The sequence below is a fragment of the Oncorhynchus kisutch genome, linkage group LG8, assembly GCF_002021735.2.
Source record: "Oncorhynchus kisutch isolate 150728-3 linkage group LG8, Okis_V2, whole genome shotgun sequence".
In the NCBI taxonomy this organism is placed as follows: domain Eukaryota; kingdom Metazoa; phylum Chordata; class Actinopteri; order Salmoniformes; family Salmonidae; genus Oncorhynchus; species Oncorhynchus kisutch.
Genome location: NC_034181.2, coordinates 42,306,355 through 42,330,547, shown reverse-complemented (window position 1 = coordinate 42,330,547; position 24,193 = coordinate 42,306,355). Strand labels below are relative to the sequence as shown.

At 38.0% G+C, this 24,193-nt stretch overlaps 1 protein-coding gene across 1 annotated transcript; it reads left to right on the top strand.

Annotated features, from left to right (window-relative positions):
- Positions 1–2,498: 2,498 nt before the first annotated feature.
- Positions 2,499–23,319, top strand: LOC109894860 (uncharacterized). The gene is made up of 7 exons (XM_031829440.1): positions 2,499–2,755; positions 2,960–3,269; positions 11,117–11,144; positions 11,385–11,433; positions 12,960–13,100; positions 13,629–13,937; positions 22,563–23,319. Exons 1-7 carry the CDS (start codon positions 2,713–2,715, stop codon positions 22,700–22,702), a joined length of 1,020 nt encoding a protein of 339 aa, XP_031685300.1. The 5' UTR covers positions 2,499–2,712; the 3' UTR covers positions 22,703–23,319.
- Positions 23,320–24,193: the final 874 nt, after the last annotated feature.

The window sequence follows — 24,193 nt, the reverse complement described above, 5'->3', positions numbered from 1 at the left end:
CGGCTGAGGGATTCGAATCAGTGACATTTCTGTTACCGGCCCATAACCGCTAGGCTATGTGCCACTCCTTGCCATCAAATTCGAGAATATGAGAGTGATCAGAGATCCTCAGACAAGAGGATTCCATAGTGGTAGCTTATTGTTCTTGAATTTGTAGAATTGTAGGTCTGTGGGAATACAACTTCTTCATACTTCTGTTTATGTGTACTTTTACCATGAAACAATCAAAATAAATTAAATCAGGGTTGGAGTGTTGAATTTATTTTACCAGGAAAGTAATAGGGTTATCAAGAGAAGTAGCAAATACAGTAGAAGCTAAGGAAGTTTCCACATTATTATTTTAGTACTCATTCTGTGATGTAAAGTGTTACCGAAATGTCTTAAGATACTTTTTTTCTCCACACTTACCATAGAAGGCCCTTTAACAAAATGTGCAAATGTTAGGCTACATTTTATTTAAATCTAATGGAATGTTAGTAATGTTAGGTTTGGTTTTCCATTAGATTTAAATCAAATGTAGCCTAACATTTGCACATACATATATATATATAAAATACTATAATTAAGATAAATTAATCATATAATTTTCACTTTCATCCAAAAAATGAAATAATTAGAGGAATAAAACCACGTTGAAAATTAACTTGGTGCCTTGAATGGTGAATCTTATTAATAATTTACTCTGTTGAAAAAATAAGAGAATGCTCTCTTTATTGGGTATTCAATATAAAACAATAAGGCTGTGATTTAATCTGATTAACTTTGTCGGGCTACAGTATTGACAGTTTGTTAGATACATGCAGCAGGATGATTTTGTCACACATGAACACTTGCTAAAATGGACAATGGTTGTGGCATTTATGACGTTTGACAGACATTGATGTTGTTTGACAGATATACATTTACAGTAAAATGGGCAACTTAATCTATTCTCCAACATGAGTGTCTTGGTATATTTTTCCAACATCTTTGAATTATTGATTGTTGTGTAAACATGTTCTGACAATCTACAATTCAACCTCTGATGCTAGTTCAAAAAGCACAGTAGTGTGCTAATATTTGTATTAGCCTTGTTAATGTCAAAGACGGATATTTGACATAGGTGTGTAATTCGTTGCTCAGAGCACCACGTCATTACTTGTGACATTGGTGAACTATTCTGCACTACGAAGGCAAAATGCATTAACTACAATTTGGTTAAAACAATTAGTTAAGAAAGAAATCAGGCTTTGTAGTATCTGTTTTATATTCTGACTTAGTGTACTGGTTCAATTATCTTCTGTTTCATAGAAAATTAAGTGTGACATTTGCAGTAACTAGAAAATCCAATTATTTTTTTGTTGTTGAAAACAGCAGTAACTGAAGTTACTACACTTTGGCATTGTTTCACCTTTTAACTGCAGTTACCTGCTCTGCCATACAAAGGCATAGAGCAGTAACTACGCAAACAGTGAAACAGAGAAACATGGCTTGAAAACGTATTTGCTGTCCAGCCAAATATGCTGTAGGTAGATAAATGACAATGCACTGATGTATTATCTTATTATGAAGTACTTTTTTATGCATATCAAGCATGACCACTGATTTTACCTATGACCCCTAAGTCAAATAAATGACCATACAAAGTCAAATAGAAAAACCACAAGAAAGTTGGATAAACAGATTGTAGATACTCACAAAGTCAAACATTTGTTTTATGTATATATCCATCAACCATACTGTACTTTGCCTTTTTATTACCCGTATAGTTGTTTAAGGTCAGGCAAAGGCAGATTGCAGTGTCTGCGTTTTAGGGGTCATAGGAGGTCAAATCCGTGGTCATGGTTGATATGCATAAACATTACTTCATAATATGATGATACATCCATGCATTATCACTACCATCTACCTTCAACATATCTGGCTGGCTATCAAATAAAACTTTAAAGCCATTTTTCTCAGTTTCACAGTTGGGGTAGTTAATGCATTTTGCCTTTGTAGGGCAGTATATACATTTAAAAGGCATATGAAAACGCTATAAATGAATAGTAACAGAACATCAGACTGTTGAGTCAAAATCAATGGTCCCCATTTACAAGACTGAAAAGATATAGCCTTTGGTTTGTAATGTGAACCATTTCTTAATTCAACTTGATTTCTCAAACATGATTCAAAGGCATATGTCTTAGCACCATCTTGTGGAGTAAGACACAGGGGAGAAATGTCAGTATTAAAGGAGTAATCTGGGATTGGTACATCGAGGTCTACATCAACTGTTTTTTTGTTAGGAGGACCTTGAATATGGGTACATCAATAATTAATCTCTTAGCTGAGTAATATTGATAAATCTTGGAATATTTTTTAATTTTTTTTATTCCGACAGTGAATGGGTGTGTCCCAATAGTATCTAATTTCTCCTGAAGTGTTCACTACTTCCCACAAGCATTATATAGGTGGTGGCATGGGCTAGTGCCATTTCCACCATATTTCTTTCAAATCAGTGAAGGGAAGTGAACAACTGCACACTTTAGGAGGAAGGAGAGATAAGTAGATAATATAATTGGAACATACTGTAGCTCTTGTCAACGACCGCAGCAAGTGACATCAGATTGGAGGAGCCGTTTGAAACCACAAGGCCCAAGTGATGGTGTTTCACTCATATCTTTATCTCTGCTCCAACTGAATACAATTATCTTCAGGTTCAATAGAGGACACATCAGAATCATCATAGAAATGTCTCTAGTATCTGTTGTCATTGTTTACTTACTTTATTTAAGTAAGTGTCTGTCCATCACTTACAGTAGTTTTTTTCCTACAATTCAACCTGGTCAAGGAGCAAATGGAAATTACTAGATGGAAATAGTTCCTGTCTGAATTTAAGTCTATGATTGATGCAAATATTGTGGACACGTATTTGCTTTTAAGTTCTGCTAATGTATTTTTGTCTCAGTGTGTTGATGTTGTGATTTTGTCTTTGCAGTGGCAGTGGCGGGGCAGAAATTGGACCAGGAGATATCATGGACTAAGAAAAAGGGAGAGGTTGTCTCCTTCAGCTGCAAAAACAATGATCAGTGTGGAACGTATGTCTTCTGGTACCAGAAGAAGGAGGGAGAACCTTTTACCTTGATTCTCGACATTGAAAAGGATAACTGTGCTGTCGATGCAAGTTACAACCATCCTCAAAAAGATGACTTCTCAGCAACAAGTATGAATAACAACTGTGAACTAAAAATCCAGTCTGTTAAAGTCTCCCATTCTGCCACCTACTACTGTGCCTGCTGGAACCCACAGTGACAACAGATCCATTCACCCTGTACAAAAATTCTGTGGTTTTAGTCCAGCTGTGAATTTATAAAAATTAAAAAACATCAGAGGAACATTTTTAGATGTCTCTCCCAGCTGGTGCTCTCATCTTCATAATGGACTATATGATGAAAACCATACTTCATTAAAGATCTGTATAATAAATTTGACTTTATGTGATCATTTCTTATTCACACTGATATGCTCAATGTTATGTCGAACACGTAGCTTTTCATTTCTTAAGCACATATTCACTGAACCTGGACTGTGGTATAATAATATTCTCTTTTTCTGGGTAAGTGGTTCATCCAACCTGCATCCAACTGGTATCTAATATTTGAATGTAGTAACTCTACTGTGAGCTTTTAGTGATCCACTTCTGTTTCGCAGTGGCTGCTTCAGGACAACAGCTACAACAGGACCTGATATCGGAGACTAGGAGAGAAAGACAGTGTCTCCTTCGGCTGCGAAGTTTCTGGTCAGTGTTTGGGTAACGTAGTCCACTGGTACCAGAAGACAGAGTGTGAATCCTTCACTTGGATTTTATACATTGTTTTTGATGACAATTCCATCACCTCAGATAGCACTCATCCTTAGAGAGCAGATTTCACTGTTGGGAGGGAGTCTGACTCAATAAGCTGAAAATCCAGTCAGTTAAAGTGCCCCGTTCTGCCACCTATTACTGTTCCTGCTGGGCCTTGGGACCCCAGAGGGAGAACTGAAGTGACATAAGAGGTTAGAGTAGATAGAGTGTCTTTCACAAATTCAAAGTTAAATCCGATTCTAAAAGGAATTCTAAATACATAGGCGAGATGTCTCGCCAATGAGCAAACCGTGTCTAAACTGTTTCTTCCTGATGTGTCCTGTATAAATCATGTGCAGAGATTGGGCAGAGGTTTGTGTGCTATCTGGGTATATCGTGAATATAGGATGGCTAAGGGGTGTTCTTAGGCACGGCAGAGTTGAAACGCCCAGTGATAGGTTGGTCCTGGCTGACAATACTCATGGATCAGCAATATTAATTGTGTTTCAGGTACATTACACAGATGATAGGCAGAACCTACCGCAAATCCATAACAGAGTTGTAATTTCTTAGTTGACAAATAAATTAAATAAACACCAATGGACTTTACACAAATACACATTTATCCCACAACCTTTCCCACCCACAGGATCTTCTTACTTAGGTACTTATATTAAAGTGATGATTTTATAGTGTCAAGTGTTAATATTCTCAGATTATGCACCAAGCGGTCGAGAGCTTGCCAGTTCAAATTGAGCTACAGTATTCTCTTGGCTGCTGTTAGGACAGCAAGCCAAATCGTTGCCTGCCTCTGTTAGGTTCATCGAAGAGTCATCATTAAGAAGTAGCACATGAGCCTTCCCTGTGGCGCAGCAGTCTAAGGTACTTTATCGCAGTGCTAAAGGTGTTACTACAGACCAGGGTTCATTCCTGGGCTGTGCCACAACTGGCCATGGCTCGGAGGACGGCGCACAACTGGCCCAGCGTCATCTGGATTAGGGCAGGAATTGGCTAGGGGGGCTTTAAATCACGTAGTGACTCCTCTTTGTGGGCATACAAGATTGATATTGGGGAGAAAAAGTGGGGTAAAAAAAATACAAAAATAAAACATTTTAAATACGTAGAACATTGGGAAGACATTGGATGGATGAAAACAAGTTGCCTGATAATGATGAAGCCACAGATTGCCAAAAGGAGAAGACCTCTGGGCTCCCAGATAGTATGAATGGATGTGCCAGGAGTACCCTGGGGGCGAAGCATACAGACAGGGGTTGAGTTTATGTTAATCTGAAAAAGTTTTGGGGGAGTCATAATTGTTGTGGGTGATTTGGGTTTCTGTTGTGGAATATCTAATCAAAGGGAAGAGAGAGACTGCAGGTTCTTTCAAACAACACTTTATTATAATATTTGCAAAAATGGAGAATCAACTATCCACTCAACAGCGTATAGTTGAAAAGCTCAATGAACAATGCCGGTTCAATGCTTTCATATAATACATACAACCCCTTTTTGTATACGTGGCAGTCAGCAGATAGTGTGTAAAAGGTAATTCATTGTCTGTATAAACATAAGATAGCACAAGGTTGAATGCTAAGTTTACATAATGTTTTGTCGTGCGTTCAATAAAGTTCAATAAACTTACACAAATGTTTGGATTGCTTTCGCTGTCAAGCATAATTTCAAAATCTGACATGACAGGTGGATTAACAAAAGGCTAAGCTGTGTTTTCCTATATTGCACTTGTGATTTCATGAATATAAATATTTGTTGTAATATTCATTGAATGTAGTGCTATGCTATTCAGCGGTTGTTGATGACACTTATCCCGTTAACGGGATTGCAGCCATAACAAGTTAAATCATCAACCAACCATCTCTTGGCTTTCCAGTAAGGGCAATCAAACCACACTAGAAAGTGTTTCTTTCTGTATTAAATTAATTATTTAAAAACAGTCAAACATGTCATACATTTCATATTCCAGGTTACAGTTGCTTCAGTACATTCCTTACCAAAAGAATACACACGTTCAATTAAAGCTCATAAATTCTATTTGTGTACCCCTTTCAAGGTACTTTGGCTATAACTGGTGAAAAACCCACTGAAACCGAATAAAATAACCCCACACAATAAATCAGAAATGGTATTGAAACACTAACTAACATTCTTGATGTAGGTGTCACGATCGTCGTAAGGAGTAGACCAAAGTGCAGTGTGGTGTGTATCCATTATTTTATTGAATGACAAAAAACAAGAAGAACACTTAAACAAAACAACCAAGACGCTATGAAACCATGTGCAGACACAGGCAACTACACATAGACAATCACCCACAACCCACAATGACAAAACAGGCTACCTAAATATGGTTCCCAATCAGAGACAACGACTAACACCTGCCTCTGATTGAGAACCATATCAGACCAAACACAGAAACAGACAAACTAGACATCCAACATAGAATGAGCACTCAGATCACACCCTGACCAAACAAAACATAGAAACATACAAAGCAAACTATGTTCAGGGCATGACAGTAGGGTAAAAACAAACAACATTCCCAGGCCTTATTTAATGTGGGAGTTCCCTTAACATACATGTGGTAGTGGACTTCCATCAGTTCTGGAAGAAAGAATCCTACTCAAAACAGATAATATAGTCACATTACGAGGAATAGACACCTTCCAAAGTAAACAATCCCAGAGCCCCTTTCTGGCAATCATATCCTTTTAACCTATTGGATTGATTTAGTCAAAATATAACATATTTTTTTACAAATCTAGGACCTTCAAAAAGTTGGTGCCATCAGCTCAATATTTATCAGCTCAATATTCAGTGTTAAAACATTCACTTTATATACTTGCCACTGTTCCACATAATGGAAACAGACTTTGTTTTCGTTTTAAATTACATTACCTTCCTGCTCAAATTCACTGGTCTTACTTAATTAAACTACAAAACCGAGCAACAGTAATCAGAAACTGTCAAAGATTGTTTCTGATTCAACTATTCAGACCTACGCTTCAAATGTCCCACTGTGTCCCTTACAGCCTGTTATAGCCCAGCGAGCAAGACTCGCTTTCACCCACGGACTTAAACATGGCGTTATTAGTCTATCCAAAAGCCACTAATAACATATTTCCATTCAGATTATTAGAAGGCATTGTTTTAATTTCATTCCATCCTAACAATATTACTCTATATTTTTAATACAAACTTCTGCTGGGTATTCCCTTTCTTCTTCACACTTATTAAACCTGTATTATTATAAGATGAACATATAATGCACCAAATCCACAAAATACATCAGCCAATTCCTAAGGAAAAAGAGAGTGACCTCAAAAAATAAAACAATTCTAAATGGTTTGTCCTCGGGGTTTCGCCTGCCAAATAAGTTCTGTTACACTCACAGACATCATTCAAACAGTTTTAGAAACTTCCGAGTGTTTTATATCCAAATTCCCTAATAATATGCATATCTTAGGTTCTGGGCCTGAGTAGCAGGCAGTTTACTTTGGACACGCTTTTCATCCAGATGTGAAAATTCTGCCCCCGATCCCAATTAAGTTGAACATATTTAATAATCTCTTACCTAGCTTGATGACTGTGGGCATTTTTGTTTACTTTTTATTGTTCTAAATGGACGGCTAGAAGGGCCATGGGTCATATTAGATTGTGTAGAAATGCAGAAAATGTGCTTGAGATGCCTGCAAAAATGTGAGGACCCCAGACCCCTGCCAAGTTATGTCCCCCTCTGCAAATAGCACTGCTGGGTGATTTAAAAAGTCATAGTAAATTGTTAAATAATATAATAATTCTCGTTGTAAACATTTTTTTACATTTACAATATGGAGAATCTATGAGAATAGAAAGGTTCAGAACTTTGGTGAAGCATCACATTACAGTTGGGGAAAAAAAGGCAAATAGAAATCAAAATTGTATGGTGTTCAAAGATAGATGGGAATGGTTGAGTGGAACTGAAGGATGGGACTAAAAACAAAGAAAATATAACGTATGTAAAATGTTTATAGTATGTGTCACGTAAGTTAGAATGAATGGACCAAGGCGCAGCGTGCGTAGAGTTCCACATGTTTAATTTTAATTTAAGAAACTCACCAAAACAATACAGAAGAAAGGCACGACCGTGAATCAATGCAGTGCTCACACGCAACAATGCATAAACACAAGATCCCACAAACAACAGGTGGGAACAGGCTGCCTAAATATGATTCCCAATCAGAGACAACTATAGACAGCTGCCTCTGATTGGGAACCATACCAGGCCAACATAGAAACGAAAAAAACTAGAACTAGAATGCCCACGCTAATCACACCCTGACCTAACCAAACAGAGAAATAAAAGGATCTCTAAGGTCAGGGCTTGACAGTATGTATGAGCTAGAAGTAGAAGATAAGTGTTGTTGTCCATTAGATTACTCCAAATAGGGGAGGGATGGTAAGGTTAGGGGAAAATAATAAAGATGTATATGGTAATAAAATAATAAAAATGTATATGGTGGATTGGAAATTAGGCAGACAATTACATTGATGGAAGCCACAATCTATCTGCACTATTAAAGCTGATCTACCCTTAAATATATATATACTGTATATGAACTCAGCAAAAAAAGAAACGTCCTCTCACTGTCAACTGTGTTTATTTTCAGCATGTGTAAATATTTGTATGAACATAACAAGATTCAACAGCTTAGACATATACTGTTCCACAGAAATATGTCACGCCCTGACCTTAGTTATCACCGTTTTCTTTATTATTTTGGTTAGGTCAGGGTGTGACGAGGGTGGGTATGCTAGTTTAGCCTTGTCTAGGGTTTTTGTATATCTAGGGGTTTTGTAAGTCTAGGTACAGTGCCTTGCGAAAGTATTCGGCCCCCTTGAACTTTGTGACCTTTTGCCACATTTCAGGCTTCAAACATAAAGATATAAAACTGTATTTTTTTGTGAAGAATCAACAACAAGTGGGACACAATCATGAAGTGGAACGACATTTATTGGATATTTAAAACTTTTTTAACAAATCAAAAATTGAAAAATTGGGCGTGCAAAATTATTCAGCCCCCTTAAGTTAATACTTTGTAGCGCCACCTTATGCCACCGTATGTCTCTATCAGTTTTGCACATCGAGAGACTGAAATTCTTTCCCATTCCTCTTTGCAAAACAGCTCGAGCTCAGTGAGGTTGGATGGAGAGCATTTGTGAACAGCAGTTTTCAGTTCTTTCCACAGACTCTCGATTGGATTCAGCTCTGGACTTTGACTTGGCCATTCTAACACCTGGATATGTTTATTTTTGAACCATTCCATTGTATATTTTGCTTTATGTTTTGGATCATTGTCTTGTTGGAAGACAAATCTCCGTCCCAGTCTCAGGTCTTTTGCAGACTCCATCAGGTTTTCTTCCAGAATGGTCCTGTATTTGGCTCCATCCATCTTCCCTGTCCCTGCTGAAGAAAAGCAGGCCCAAACCATGATGCTGCCACCACCATGTTTGACAGTGGGGATGGTGTGTTCAGGGTGATGAGCTGTGTTGCTTTTATGCCAAACATAACGTTTTGCATTGTTGCCAAAAAGTTCAATTTTGGTTTCATCTGACCAGAGCACCTTCTTCCACATGTTTGGTGTGTCTCCCAGGTGGCTTGTGGCAAACTTTAAACAACACTTTTTTATGGAAATCTTTAAGAAATGGCTTTCTTCTTGCCACTCTTCCATAAAGGCCACTCTTCTCCTTGTATGAGCTGAAAGTTTAGAGGGACAGCCAGGTCTTGGTAGATTTGCAGTGGTCTGATACTCCTTCCATTTCAATATTATCGCTTGCACAGTGCTCCTTGGGATGTTTAAAGCTTGGGAAATATTTTTGTATCCAAATCCGGCTTTAAACTTCTTCACAACAGTATCTCGGACCTGCCTGGTGTGTTCCTTGTTCTTCATGATGCTCTCTGCGCTTTTAACGGACCTCTGAGACTATCGCAGTGCAGGTGCATTTATACGGAGACTTGATTACACACAGGTGGATTGTATTTATCATCATTAGTCATTTAGGTCAACATTGAACCATTCAGAGATCCTCACTGAACTTCTGGAGAGAGTTTGCTGCACTGAAAGTAAAGGGGCTGAATAATTTAGCACGCCCAATTTTTCAGTTTTTGATTTGTTAAAAAAGTTTGAAATATCCAATAAATATCGTTCCACTTCATGATTGTGTCCCACTTGTTGTTGATTCTTCACAAAAAAAATACAGTTTTATATCTTTATGTTTGAAGCCTGAAATGTGGCAAAAGTTCGCAAAGTTCAAGGGGGCCGAATACTTTCGCAAGGCACTGTATATAGTTTGGTTTCAGTTGGTGTGTCCTTACAGTAGCATTTGCTACGAGTTCCAGCTGAAATGCATCCAAAATGACTTCTGGTCCCGAACAGTTGCGCATCAAAACTTCAAAATTACATATTATATGTCGACTAAACTGGTCAAACTAAGCGACACTCACTCTTTTCCCTCCCAAAGGGTCAAAACTCACAGGATTTGCACAATTAAACGCTGTACTGAATGAGGACATCTAGTGGAAGACATAGAAAGTGTCTCCAGATCCATAGCTGGTTGGGAAGGGTGGGGGCGATGACGTCAAAGTTGCCCGAACTTTCATGATTCCAAAACTAGTTTGGGAGATCGCCTGCCCTGTGAGTTCTGCTATACTTACAGACATAATTCAAACGGTTTTAGAAGCTTTAGAGTGTTTTCTATCCAATAATAATTATTATATGCATATATTAGCAATTTTGGACAGATAATTTTTCAGTTTACTATGGGCACGCAATTCATCCAAAGGGGGCAGTATTCTGCCTAGCCCTAACAGGCCCGCTGGTTATTGTGCGGGCTTGTTCTCTGTTTTATGGTGGTGGTTGATTATTGTGATCTCTATTTTTCCAGACAGTTTTAGTCCTGTTTATTTGGACGGGTTGTTTCATGCGCCCTTGTGTTTTGCATGTCTGTTTTTCAGCTGTCATTGGAATAAAAGATCCACATACGGAACTACCTGCTCTCTGCGCTTGACTCCTCCACCCACCATTCATAGAAGTCTTGACAGTGACTCCTTCAGCTGCCAAGACAATGATCAGTGTACTATGTATGTCTACGGGAACTGGAAGAAGGAGGGAGAAACTTCTACCTTAATTCTTGAGCTGTCAATTAATCAAGCTGTGATTTAAATTTAATTTTTTTTAAGTTTTAGCACCACCGGACGTGACATAATCAGAGGAAATGTTTGAGACGACACACCCCAGCTGGATTTCATAATTGACTATATGATACAAATCATACTTCAGTAAAGGTCAGTGAAATCAATTATTTTTTCAGTGATAATTTCTTATTTATATTCATATTGTTCAATGTTATATAGCACATGTAGCTTTTGATTTTCCCAATTCTTAAGCACATATTCACTGAACATGGACTGTGGTATAATAATATTCTCTCTTTTTCTGGGTACGTCATTCATCCAACCTGTATACAAATATTTGAATGTAGTAACTCGGCTGTGATTCTTTTTGTGATCATTTATGTTTTACAGTGGCTGCTTCAGGACAGTTGCTGCAACAGGACCAGATATCAGAGACCAGGTGTGTGTTGGGGTAAACTTGTCTATTAGTACCAGAAGAGAGAGGGTGAACCCTTCACCTGGATTCTATACTTTGATTTTGATTACAATTCCGTCACTTCAGATACTTCTCATCCTCAGAGAGCAGATTTCTGTTTTGAGAGGGAGTCTGACTCCAGTTAACTGAAGATCCAGTCAGTTATAGCGTCCCATTCTGTCACGTACTCTGCCTGCTGGGACACAGGACTCCACAGTGAGAACTGATCCAAACAGCCTGTATAAACACTCTGTGGTTTTAACGAAGCTTTCAATTCATGAGAAGGTTTCTGCACCACAGGATGTGACATAATCAGAGGTTAGAGTGGTGTCTTCTTCAAATCCAAGGTGAAATGCTACCCTAAAAGGAATTCTAAATACATTTGCAAGATGTCTTGCCAATGAGCAAACAGTGTCTAAACTTCGTTCTCCTGATGTGCCCTGTGTGTATGTAAATTGATTTTTGATAATGACTGAGCTTTCGGTCAGTCAACCTTCATCAGAGACCTACACAGGAAAGACTATGAGGGAAAGAGTGTCTCCTTAATTTGTAGTTGTCAGCCAGTGTAGGGCTAACTTCTTCTACTGGTACCTGAAGAGATAGGTGAATGAGACATGGCAGAAATCGGGAGCTGTTTCTCAGATCTGCAAGGAGGAGTAACAGAGGGCCAACTTATTGGAATGAAATGCAGGTCAGGATTCTCGTTTCCTACCATGAGTAAATTATAATTTACTTCATTAATTTTCATTCTTATATTTTGATTCTTAACTTAAAATAATATACATGTATATATTTTTTTATTTGCTGTAGCATGTGACATTGCACAGCTGGAGACCTAAGCTGGTTTGAAAATGGTCAATTTACACAATGTAGAAACCAATTTTTCCACAAATAACTTTGTAATTTCAATAACAGGTATTTCTATCAAACTTTTCACAATAAACAAATATCTTTACAGGGTTACATTTAAGCTTCTAGGGCACAGCATGCGCTTCAGAAGAAGCTATAATTCATATAGGCCCATTATAGATTATATCTCAACCAATGTTATCATATTTTCTGGTACTCCTAATTTGTATGGTGTGCTCCAAACTTTAAATTGGGAGTACCACTCTTACCAAATATTTGTTTAACTAAGTGCTGTTGGCATCATGTTCCAACTCATTCTGTGTGTTTGTGTGTGTGTGTGTGTGTGTGTGTGTGTGTGTGTGTGTGTGTGTGTGTGTGTGTGTGTGTGTGTGTGTGTATGTATGTGTGTGTGTGGTGTGTGTACTTTTACTGCTGTAAAGGGAATTAAGGGACGATTGTTTTGTTGATAACCTTGTAAATTATACATGTAAAAATATATTATGGAGAAAAACATGAAATTCTGTTAATTGGCTAACATTTGCAGAGGCTACGTGACCATAGGAGTCATAGGGGCATGTGTTCCCTCAGATAAGTCCGTTTTATTTTACCTAGATTTTTTTATACATAGGATTTAAGCATAATTATAATTATTATTGCTCTAGATTGCAGGAAAAAGCAAATGCAAAACTCTTCAATTTACGGACAGGGCCCTGCAAAGACACAATGCAGACTACTTTTTGTCAAGGGAATATTCACTGTGTATGGATTTGTATTTGGCTCTGGCACAAGACTTTATGTGACAGGTAAGAGATCCATTCCTCAGATTTTTCAGCAGATAAAGAAAGCAACAGTAATTAATAATGAATCTATATGTCTAATCAGTTTCCAAAATAACTGATAAAACGTCCTGCAGTACAGCTCCACAAATATGAACTATTCAATTAGCCTGTACCCTGTACAATTGATCATTCAGATTTTCAATGAATCCAAATGCACAATTTGCATGTCCTTACTTTTAGAGATATACACAATCAGGTAAATGTGTGATATAAATGTAAAGTAATTTGATATAGGGCAAGAAAGTTGAACTGTATACTGAGCTAAGAATCTTATGTTTAAAAAAATATTGACATTATATTTAAATAAGATATTCCATAAAGGATAGTTATGAAAAAAATAATGAGTTGGTAGATGTGGTTTATTTATTTATGTAATTAATTGTTTACTTGAATATAGACAGTAAAGCTGGATATAAAACTAAACTTCTAAAATCTTGTGTAATGGCCCTTTCAAGCAAACTGTAAATGTTATTGTTTTTCTTGAAAAATCAGACGACAAGCATGTACAAAAACCCAAAGTGACGGTCTACCCAGCGTCCAACCCTGAGCCGAATGGGAAGATCACCCTGCTATGTCTGGCTAGAGACATGTTTCCAGACTTAGTCAAGATCTCATGGAAGATGGAGGATGAATACAGCAGAACAATGGAGGTGGCCAAAGCAGAGAGGGAAGAGCTGGAGCAGAGGGAGGAAGGACAGACGACCAGTATGATCATCATTGATAAAGAGAAGATGTACAGGAACAAATACATCTGTTCTGTGGAGCATGAATGGGGCATTCAAGATGTTGACATACCAAGGGGTAAAGCCAGCTATTTAAATAGTTTTACATTAGTATGTAATGTGCTTTTCATAAATCATTATTCATATATATTTATTCACGTAGCCTAATATATTTATATGAGGAGACTATCATGTAGGACATATTCAACAATGTAAATTCACTTGAATGCCAGAGAGCGCTCAGACTGCCCTCTGGGAGTTCTAAATTCAGAGAGTTGTCAGATTGTCAGTTGGCTCTGGTGGAGGAGTAGGGTTGATCCGAGTGTTCTGACCTCACAACCGCAGTCAAGCACCCAAGCTAACTAGCTAAAGTTAGCTAGCTTGCTAGTTACTCCCAGACTTAAATGAGAGAACACCTCACTCTGACCATTTTACTTGCCCTAATTGAGCTGGTTAGGCTGTTTTCATGTTATCCAGAGCGTTGATGACTGTAACTGTGCTGCAGGCAACACTTTAATTACTCTTTTTTACTGAGGTTTACTGACACCGACGATATTTAATAGGTCTTTGAGCGTTCGTAAATTCATCAGTTATTCTGCGCTCAGACGAGAGTGCTCTGTAATTGGAATAGATAGCCAGAGCGAATTTACAATGGCATATTACCTTTCAGGGCCAGTGTTGTGCCGAAGCTCTCCCCCTGCCAGAATCCCCCCCCCCCCTTCTAATTTCATTAATTTGGTGGCTAGAGTCAAATGCTATCTGTGGCACACATCTGAGTCAAATACTTTCTATAGAACAAACTTCACATCAGGATAGGCAACCAAAATTAATAATTAATGTATGTGTTATATTAAACATAGATGAGGGAGTAAAATGTTGGCAAACAATAAACATTTCACATTAACTATGGCTGAATTATTATCCTTACACTTTCAAAAATACTAGTCGAATAAGACATGGGAGAGATGACGAATTTTGGCAAAGATATTTTTTTATAGACCAATTCAAATCAGTAGCGGATTTAGGTATGGGCAACACCCGCACCCGGGGGAGGGTGCTGAAGGGCGGGGGGGTTCGCCTTGGGTGCCACATAAGCTAGAACCACCACATACACTTGAAACAAAAATCCAAACCAAAAACTGCAGACAGCAATGCTTTCTGCTACTAAGATCAGTGAAATGTAGGATAAACTGACAATGGATTGAAGAGCAGAAATCATAACTAGCAAGCAAGTCCCAGCAATTAAGAATGCGAAGGGATTTTCGGCACAACACCGGCTCCAGGCATATGTGAAATACCGTTCGCTTAGGGCCCCTTAGTCAGCGTCCAAATTTACTGTTGAGAGTTGTACCCTTTTCTTACTTAAGACAGGTTGATAGCGACAACTGATAACCTTTCAGAAAATTGTAAAAAGTCCCGCATCAGAAGCGTCTGTACCTTATCAGACAGTAGAATTCTGCTCCAGCATGGAATGTTCGGTACAGTTTCCCTGACAACAATAAAAGTTGCTGATTGATAGATTACAGTTAAGTGATAATGCCCAAGAAGCTAAAGTTGGCAGAAAAACGTTTTGGTTTGAAAGGTGTAGGCCTAGTCTAGGCAGTTATCTAAACTGGTAGGCCTAATAGCCTAATCATGTCCGAATACCGAACAGGTACACAGGGCATGTACTTGCTCAGTGGCTCTGACTTCCAGGGGGCCCACATTGATTCTGTTAGTTACTCTCACTCAGATATGATTCATGGTAAAATGTGTGGAATTTCTGGGAATTTGCTTTAAAACAGATCAAATGTAGGCCTATCTCTGGCACATGGCAAAATGAGTAGAATTGGACTACATGAAATGTGTAAAATTGCTACATTTTCTCTTTGCCCCATGGAACAAAGGTTTATAACGGCAAAAACTTGCTTTAAAACTGCAACATTTTATCAAAGGCCAATAGATAAATGTGTAGAATTGCATGAAATTAACTTTAAAAATGTACATTAACAGATTAGAGTCTTCTCTTTCCAGCGGGAGCCATTTGGAATCCAACTCATTTTCCCACGATTGTATTTGAAATATTGCGAAAGGCCTGTTTTGTCTGGATGCTGTTCACTGACAGATTTTCCGTTCGTTCCTGACTGTAAACTATGCGTTGTTAATGGTCTAGACACAATCCACAGCTAGGCAATTTTTTAAAAGGAGCTACTGATCCTCTGTGGCTAAATTATAACCATTTTCATGGTGTAGTTAGCTATTCTGAATTATTTCATTTCTTTCTGAAACAGACAGCAGTTATTCTATAACTTTGGCAAATGTTTTTCAATTTATCAGGGGTGCTGCAACTCCTCCAGAACCCTTCACGTAGCTATGATTCTATAAATAAATGATGAAGTGCAACACTGAAGAGATGAGAGTTGCAGGCTCATGTCTATCAGGCAGATAGAGGGAGATCATAGAAAGTTAATCTCATTCTAGATCTGTGAGAGATACAGGCGTGCTACTCACACAGCCAATGGCCACGCATTTTTGTGAGAGGGGGTAAATGGAAGAGGCTACTCAAATAAACTTTGATCGCTTTTATTAGAACTTTTACTTTGCAAAAAGTTACAATTATTTTTCATGCCACGAGAGGTCCTGGATCCGGCCAAATAGGTCCCTGAATTGAACATTCCAAAACGGAGAGGTGCAGATGCTGTTCCGATCAAATTAAGCACTACCTTTCCAAAGTAAAAAATCAAATAGGCCCACATAATAATTGGACTCACACTTGGTGATTACATAGGAATGTTGTGTAGCCTACCTAGTTAGTTTCACTAGTTTCAACAAATCACATTTTCTGGCATACAATTATCAAATTAAATCAGATTGTATTTGTCACATACGCCGAATACAACAGGTGTAGAAGACCTTACATTGAAATGCTTACTTACAAGCCCTTAATCAACAATGCATTTTTCTGAAAAATACCTAAAGAAAAGTAAGAAATAAAAGTAACAAATAATTAAAGAGCAGCAGTAAAATAACAATAATGAGGCTATATAGAGGTGGTACCGGTACAGAGTCAATGCATCGGTTAGTTAAGGTAATTCAGGTAGTATATACATGTAGGTAGACTTATTCAAGTGACTTATGCATAGATAATAACAGAGAGTAGCACCAGCGTAAAAGAGAGAAGGGGGGGGGCAGTGCAAATAGTCTGGGTAGCCATTTGATTAGATGTTCAATAGTCTTATGGCTTGGGGGTAGAAGCTGTTTAGAAGCCTCTTGGACCTAGACTTGGCTCTCCGGTACTGCTTGCCTTGCGGTAGCAGAGAGAACAGTCTATGACCAGGGTGGCTGGAGTCTTTGACAATTTTTAGGTCCTTCCCTTACTCCATGTAGCCTAATGCCTACAGTAGCCTACGAATTACCTCTACATGGCGCATAGCTGACAGAGTGCAATCGGAAATATGGATTCAGATCGGGGTTATAGGTATAGCCTACAGTAGCAGTGATTGGGAAAGCCAATACAATAACAAAGCCATATTACAACATATGTTGTGATATTTGCGTTGTTTGCTCTATAACCCATATGCTACCATGGTATAGCCTACAATAAATAAGGCCATGACAACAAAAAGACAACAGTCACACAGTGGTGGAATAAATTCAACTACACATAGGCCTACATTTGTTTCATCACAACATTGGAGATAACACAATGGTGAAGTACACAAATCAAATATTGCGTAACAAACAGTTATATGACCTGCAGCATGGTCAAGCAAGTTAATGTTTTTAACAATTTACAAAACAACTAGAACCACAGAGTTTCCGCAAGTCAGCACAAAGACAACAGGAGCACAGCCTCTGCTACTTCAGCACCATTTCAACTTCAACATTTAAATATCAAAACAGGCTATATATGCTTAATTTAATACACCGAAAACAAACTTAATGACACCAAAAACAATTTAGTCCAATCAATATGGCTAAATATCATGTGTCTGTCAATGGTAAAAAAATAAAAAAAATGAAAATAAAATAAACAAGACTGGTTATTATTCCATTGGTTACCTCGGGGCTATAATATGGCACTTTTAAGTGTTTAAGTGTGTCTCTTGAATGACCTCACTACTGAGAGCAAAATTGATTGCATGTTTCTCACTGAAACATGGCTGTCTTCAGACTGTAGTGCCGCTCTTATTGAAGCAACCCCCCGGACTACATCTTTATCAGAAACGGGGAAAAGGGTGGGGGGACAGCCTCTATTTTTACTAATGCTCTCAGCTGTAAGGACATTTCATCTGGGTCTTTTGAGCATCATGCTATATTGTTTAAATGTCACCCACCAGTGCTGGCCATAACCCTGTACATTCCACCAAAGCACTGCCCCACTTACTTTAATGATTTATCTGTGTATTGTCCATTATAAAATCATAGTGTTGGTTGATTTTAATATTCATGTTGACAAAGAGACTGACTCTTTTTACGCTAGTGTCCCTTCTGGCCGATATCCGGTGAAATTGCAGAGCGCGAAATACAAATGACAAAATTCATAAGATTAAACATTCATGAAAATACAAGTGTTATACATCGGTTAACCTTTCTAAAGCAGGCGTTTTGCTAGCGGAACCCATCGACAACATTCCGATGAAAAGGCAGCGCTCGAAATTCAAAAATATTTTTTATAAATATGTAACTTTCACACATTAACAAGTCCAATTCAGCAAATGAAAGATAAACTTCTTGTTAATCTACCCATCGATTTCAAAAATGCTTTACAGTGAAAGCACAACATATGATTGTTAGGTCATAGCCAATTCAAAAAAACACAGCCATTTTTCCAGCCAAAGATAGGAGTCACAAAAAGCAGAAATATAGATCAAATTAATCACTAACCTTTGATCAACTTCATCAGATGACACTCATAGGACATCCTGTAACACAATACATGTATGTTTTGTTCGATAATGTGCATATCTATATCCAGCAATCTCAGTTTACATTGACGCGTTACGTGCAGTAATGTTTTGATTCCAAAACATCTGGTGATTTTGCAGATTTAGCAAAATTACTCATAATACACATTGATATAAGATACAAGTGTTATTCACATAATTAAATATAGACTTCTCCTTAATGCAACCGCTGTGTCAGATTTTTTTTAAACGTACGGAAAAAGCATAATCTGAGAACGGCGCTCAGAGCCCAAATCAGCCAGAGAAATATCCGCCATGTTGGAGTCAACAGAAGTTAGAAATAACCCCATAAATATTCACTTACCGTTGATGATCTTCATCAGAAGGCACTCCCAGGAATCCCAGTTCGTCAATAAATGACTGATTTGTTCCAGAAAGTTCCAGAAAGTCCATTTATGTCCAAATAGCCACTTGTTCTTGTGTTCACCCAGTAATCCATCTTCATAAGGCGCGAGCACTTCGTCCAGACAAAATCTCGAAAAGTTCCTTTACAGGTTGTAGAAACAAGTCAAACGATGTATGGAATCAATCTTTAGGATGTTTTTAGCATAAAACATCAATAACGTTCCAACCGGAGAATTTCTATGTCTGAAGAAATGTACTGGAACGAGAGCTAACTCTGTCGGGAGCGCGTGTCACGAGCCTGAGACACTCTGCCAGACCCCTGACTCAAACAGGTCTCATGAGCGCCTCCTTTGTAGCAGAAGCCTGAAACAAGTTTCTAAAGACGGTTGACATCTGGTGGAAGCCGTACGAAGTGCAACTTGACTCCATAGACAGTGTGTATTCAGTAGGCCAAGCTTTGAAAAACTACAAACCTCAGATTTCCCACTTCCTGGTTGGATTTTTCTCAGGTTTTCGCCTGCCATATGAGTTCTGTTATACTCACAGACATCATTCAAACAGTTCTAGAAACTTCAGAGTGTTTTCTATCCAATACTAATAATAATATGCATATATTAGCATCTGGGACAGAGTAGGAGGCAGTTCACTCTGGGCACGCTATTCATCCTAAAGTGAAAATGTTGCCCCCTATCCCAGTGAAGTTAAAAGCTTAACCTCTCATTAATCCAGACGCTTTGTCAGATTTCAAAAAGGCTTTACGGCGAAAGCACACCATGCGATTATCTGAGGACAGCGCCCCGCGTACAAAAGCATTGCATACATTTTCCAACCAAGCAGAGGCGTCACGAAGTCAGAAATAGCGATAAAAGAAATCACTTACCTTTGAAGATCTTCGTCTTTTTGAAATCCAAAGGGTCCCAGTAACACAATGAATGGTCGTTTTGTTTGATAAAGTCCTTCTTTATATCTCAAAAATGTCACTTTATTTGGCGTGTTTGATTCAGAAATCCACCTGTTCCAACATGCCTACAAAGGAATGTAAAAAGTTACCTGTAAACCTCGTCCAAACAATTCAAACAACGTTACTAATACAACCGCAGGTACCCTAATATGTAAATAATCAATCAAATTTTAGACGGAAAAAGCTGTGTTCAACACCGGAGAAAAAGAACGAGGAGCGCACATTCATTCACGCGCGCCACAAGAATAGGACTACTTCTTCATTTTTCAAAATACAACCATGAAACAATTTCTAAAGACTGTTCAGATCTAGTGGAAGCCATAGGAACTGCAATCTGGGTCCTAGTAATTAGACTTTCCCATAGAAAAGCATTGGAAAGTCCAATGACCTCAAAAAACAAATCCTGGATGGATTGTCCTCGGGTTTTCGCCTGACAAATCAGTTCTGTTATACCCATAGACAATAGAACACTTTTAGAAACATCAGAGTGTTGTCTATCCAATGCTACCAATTATATGCATATCCTAGCTTCTGGGCCTGAGTAACAGGCAGTTTACTTCGGGCACGTTTGTAATCCAAACTTCCGAAATACTGTCCCTTAGCCCGAAGAAGATAACTCAGAGAAAATACATATCACATGTGGCATTCCACAAGGTTCAAATTTGGGTCCAGTACTGTTCAGCTTATGCAGCTTATGTTACACCTTGGCAGGATTATCAGAAACCCCAGGATTGATTTTCACTACTACACAGATGATACACAACTTGACATGTCTGTGTCTCCAGATGATTTTAACTTCACAGATAAATTATTAGATTGTATTAGTGATTTAAATAATTGCATGGCTCACAACTTCCTCCAGATAAGACAATACCAAGGTAATTGTTAGAGCCAAAGCACAGAGAGAGAATCTGGCCACACGTTTTAATTCACGCGCAATAAAGATAAAACACCAAGTAAAAAACATAGGTTTTATTTTAGATTCTGAAATCAATTAAGAATCACATTACATAATGACCACACCGCTCAAGTGTGTGCAAGTGTTACAAAATACATTTAAATATACATTATTGAATTATTGCACCCACACTGCTCACTCGCGCCAACGAGCGTCTGCGTTGCCATGGGCTAAAATAGAAATCCAATCTATTTGTGATGCTGACCGTGGTGCAAGTCCTACCTCTCCAATCTCCTCATTGGTTTACAGAAGCAGATACCCACGTGCCATCTCCTCATTGGTTATACCCATGTGGGTGATTAAAAGATGAACTGAGTTCCATCAGTCGTCGTGGTAACTATGAGATGCCTATCACCATATAAAGTCCAAAGAAGAAAAAGGCTGGAAGGTGGAGAGATGACTAGAAATGTTTCAGTTGACCGTTTTATGTGTGGATTAATTGTCAGAGTAGAGGACCTTGTGCATTTCAGGTAAAATAACAACTCAACGTTTATATCCCAGGACAAATTTGTTAGCAACAGCAAGCTAGCTAAATAGGACAAATTAGCTAGCAAATGCAAGCTAGCTAGCTAAATTGCCATAAATGTCCCCAAATTAATATAATTGGTTCAGAGTTTGTTTTGATATTTTAACCTGTGTGTCGTGATCGCGTTTGGTGTGGGAGGACAAAATCAATGTGCGCACGATGGCGCACCATAGCGCACGCTCGCAGCCGGTTTGGGCTAACGATGTTAGGAATGTGACCAAATTAGCTTTTTACCACGCGAGGAACATTGCCAAGGTGCGGACGTTTTTTCTCTCCTGCTGATACAGGGAGACTTTTTTTATTAATTATTTATTGACTACTGTAATGCTCTCCTGTCTGGTCTACCCAAGAAAGCCATTGGTCAACTGCAAAACACACAGAATGCTGCAGCAAGGGTACTGACCAAGACCAGACGGAGAGCATACATTACACCAGTTTTAAGGTCTCTGCACTGGCTGACTGTGAGTTTTAGAATTAATTTTAAGAGTATTCTATTGGTTTTGAAATCAAACCTCGATTGTGCACCCCAATACATCAGCCATGCTTTTAAGTTATGTACCCAGTAGGTCCCTTTGTAGGCAGTGGCCATTTAACTATTCCAAAGCCTAGGACAAGGAGGCATGCAGAGGCAGCCTTTAGTTACTATGCCCCCAGCAGTTGGAATAGCCTGCGAGAGAACCTTGGGGGGAGCTGAAACTGTGGGCATATTTAAAAGAGATTTTTAAACACACCTTTTTAGCTTCTTGTGTGCTTTTTTATTCGTTCAGTTTTATTGTTATTCCTTTGTTTTTTATCCTCTTGTGTCTGTTGTGTAGTAAATATTTGTTTTTCCATGTCTGAAATGTGCTGTATAAATAAAGCCTGATTTGAAGAAGATGACGGCAAACAAAAACTAACTGAAAACAAGACTTATTCAAATAAATTCACTGGTTAAAATCTAAGCCAATATACTCTTTTCTTTTCCCCAGATTCCTTCCCCTTCATGTGCAGTCTGAACCTGGCCTCTCTGGTTTATACAGTGATGATAGTGAAGAGCATGGTGTACTGCTGTGGGCTCTCTCTCCTGCTGCACCATAGGAACATGGGGAAGTGGACACAACACCTGTAGAAAGGATACCCCCCAGTATGGATAAAGATGTAGTAGGCTGGGAATAACATGGATTTTACATCCTATTGAGGTCTAACATCTCAATTGTTGGCCTATTGCCTTAATTTTTTAAACTTTATTTTTCAGATGCTAAAACATTGTGAGCCATAGATTTCCATGTCTTCAGATAACTTAAATTGACAATTATGACATTAATTGCAGAACATTTCATGTAAATTGTGTTTCATTGCTTAAAATAAAAATTAAGCCTAATATTGCATTTTTTTATAACTGTGGGGGCTACCCACTGCAGAACCTTGAATAAAGGTTAAGTTAAGGTTGTCTGAAAAATACTTAAAGCAAAACTTGAAGATAGATCCTGACTATTCAAATGTAGACTGTTTTATGAAGGTTTCCCTTGAGTATCTGTCATATAACTTAAATTATTTTGTACAAAATCTGAAATTGATTTACACAAAAATATTTTACCTAAATATTACCTAAATATTATATTTACCAATACATTATTAAATATGTAGGCTCATGATTTTCAAATATCCTATGTCTCATTAGCCAATATAATATTTCGTAACTTATTGTGTGTAATGAAGTGCATTCCCCCCCCCCCCCCCAATAAATGTGTTCATTTCATATCATAATTCAATTATTTTGTTCATTACATGAGAAATAGAAAATATATATTTTATATATATATATCTATCTTATTAAGCAGAAAAATTGATCCGAGTGAATTTATTATTTGGTGTGTTTTTGGTGTGTTTTTTTAAAATTAATACTATGTTGTTGTTTACATTGATAGGTTTGTATGAAGAGTAACATTTTCCTGCGTAACACATTAATCATGTCCTTTCAGATGGGGAAGGGTTTAATAGTTGCTGCCTTCATGAAAGAAATGTTACAACAAACATTACTCTGCAAAGTATTCTACATACTGTATTGTACAGTATTGGGCTGTTTTGTATGAGGAAATTGTCACCATAACAGAAAAAAATAAAGGTTACTTAAATCCCCCAAAACATTGTATTTCTTTACTATAAGATTATCTATTCGTATTTGTGAACATTTTATTTTATTGAATCTCTTCAGAAGCAGAAACAATAAGATCATAAGATCCCCTTTTCTCTGTTTTCAGTCAGTTTGCTTCCATCTGCATGTTAAGACGCAGATGTTGAGCCTAGACTCAATAGTGATGGGAAAATGTGGTTAATATGTTCATTTGGTTTTCTAATAAGGTGGAAACAAGATATAGCTGCATAACCACAGTTAGATCGTGTGATGAGTTGTTGGTTATAAAAAAAAAAGTGTGTTCATTTTTACGTTTAGCGGAGGGTAATTCTCATTCAGTGTGACTAAAACCAATAAAAACTCCTAAAAAGCTACGCAGTATTGCTTCGTTGCAGTGGCGGTTCTAGCTTGTATGGCTCCCTGGGGGAACCCGCCCCCCGCCGCCAACATAAAAAAAACACCACACTGCACTGTAATTTTAATTCA

What these genes read in the sequence shown, in the direction of transcription:
- LOC109894860 (XM_031829440.1), top strand. Translation starts at nt 2,713, where the DNA reads ATGTCTCTAGTATCTGTTGTCATTGTTTACTTACTTTATTTAA. An exon ending in CAAATCATACTTCAGTAAAG is followed by an intron (nt 11,145 to 11,384) that starts GTCAGTGAAATC and finishes TATGTTTTACAG; the next exon opens with TGGCTGCTTCAGGACAGTTG. An exon ending in GACCAGATATCAGAGACCAG is followed by an intron (nt 11,434 to 12,959) that starts GTGTGTGTTGGG and finishes TTATTGCTCTAG; the next exon opens with ATTGCAGGAAAAAGCAAATG.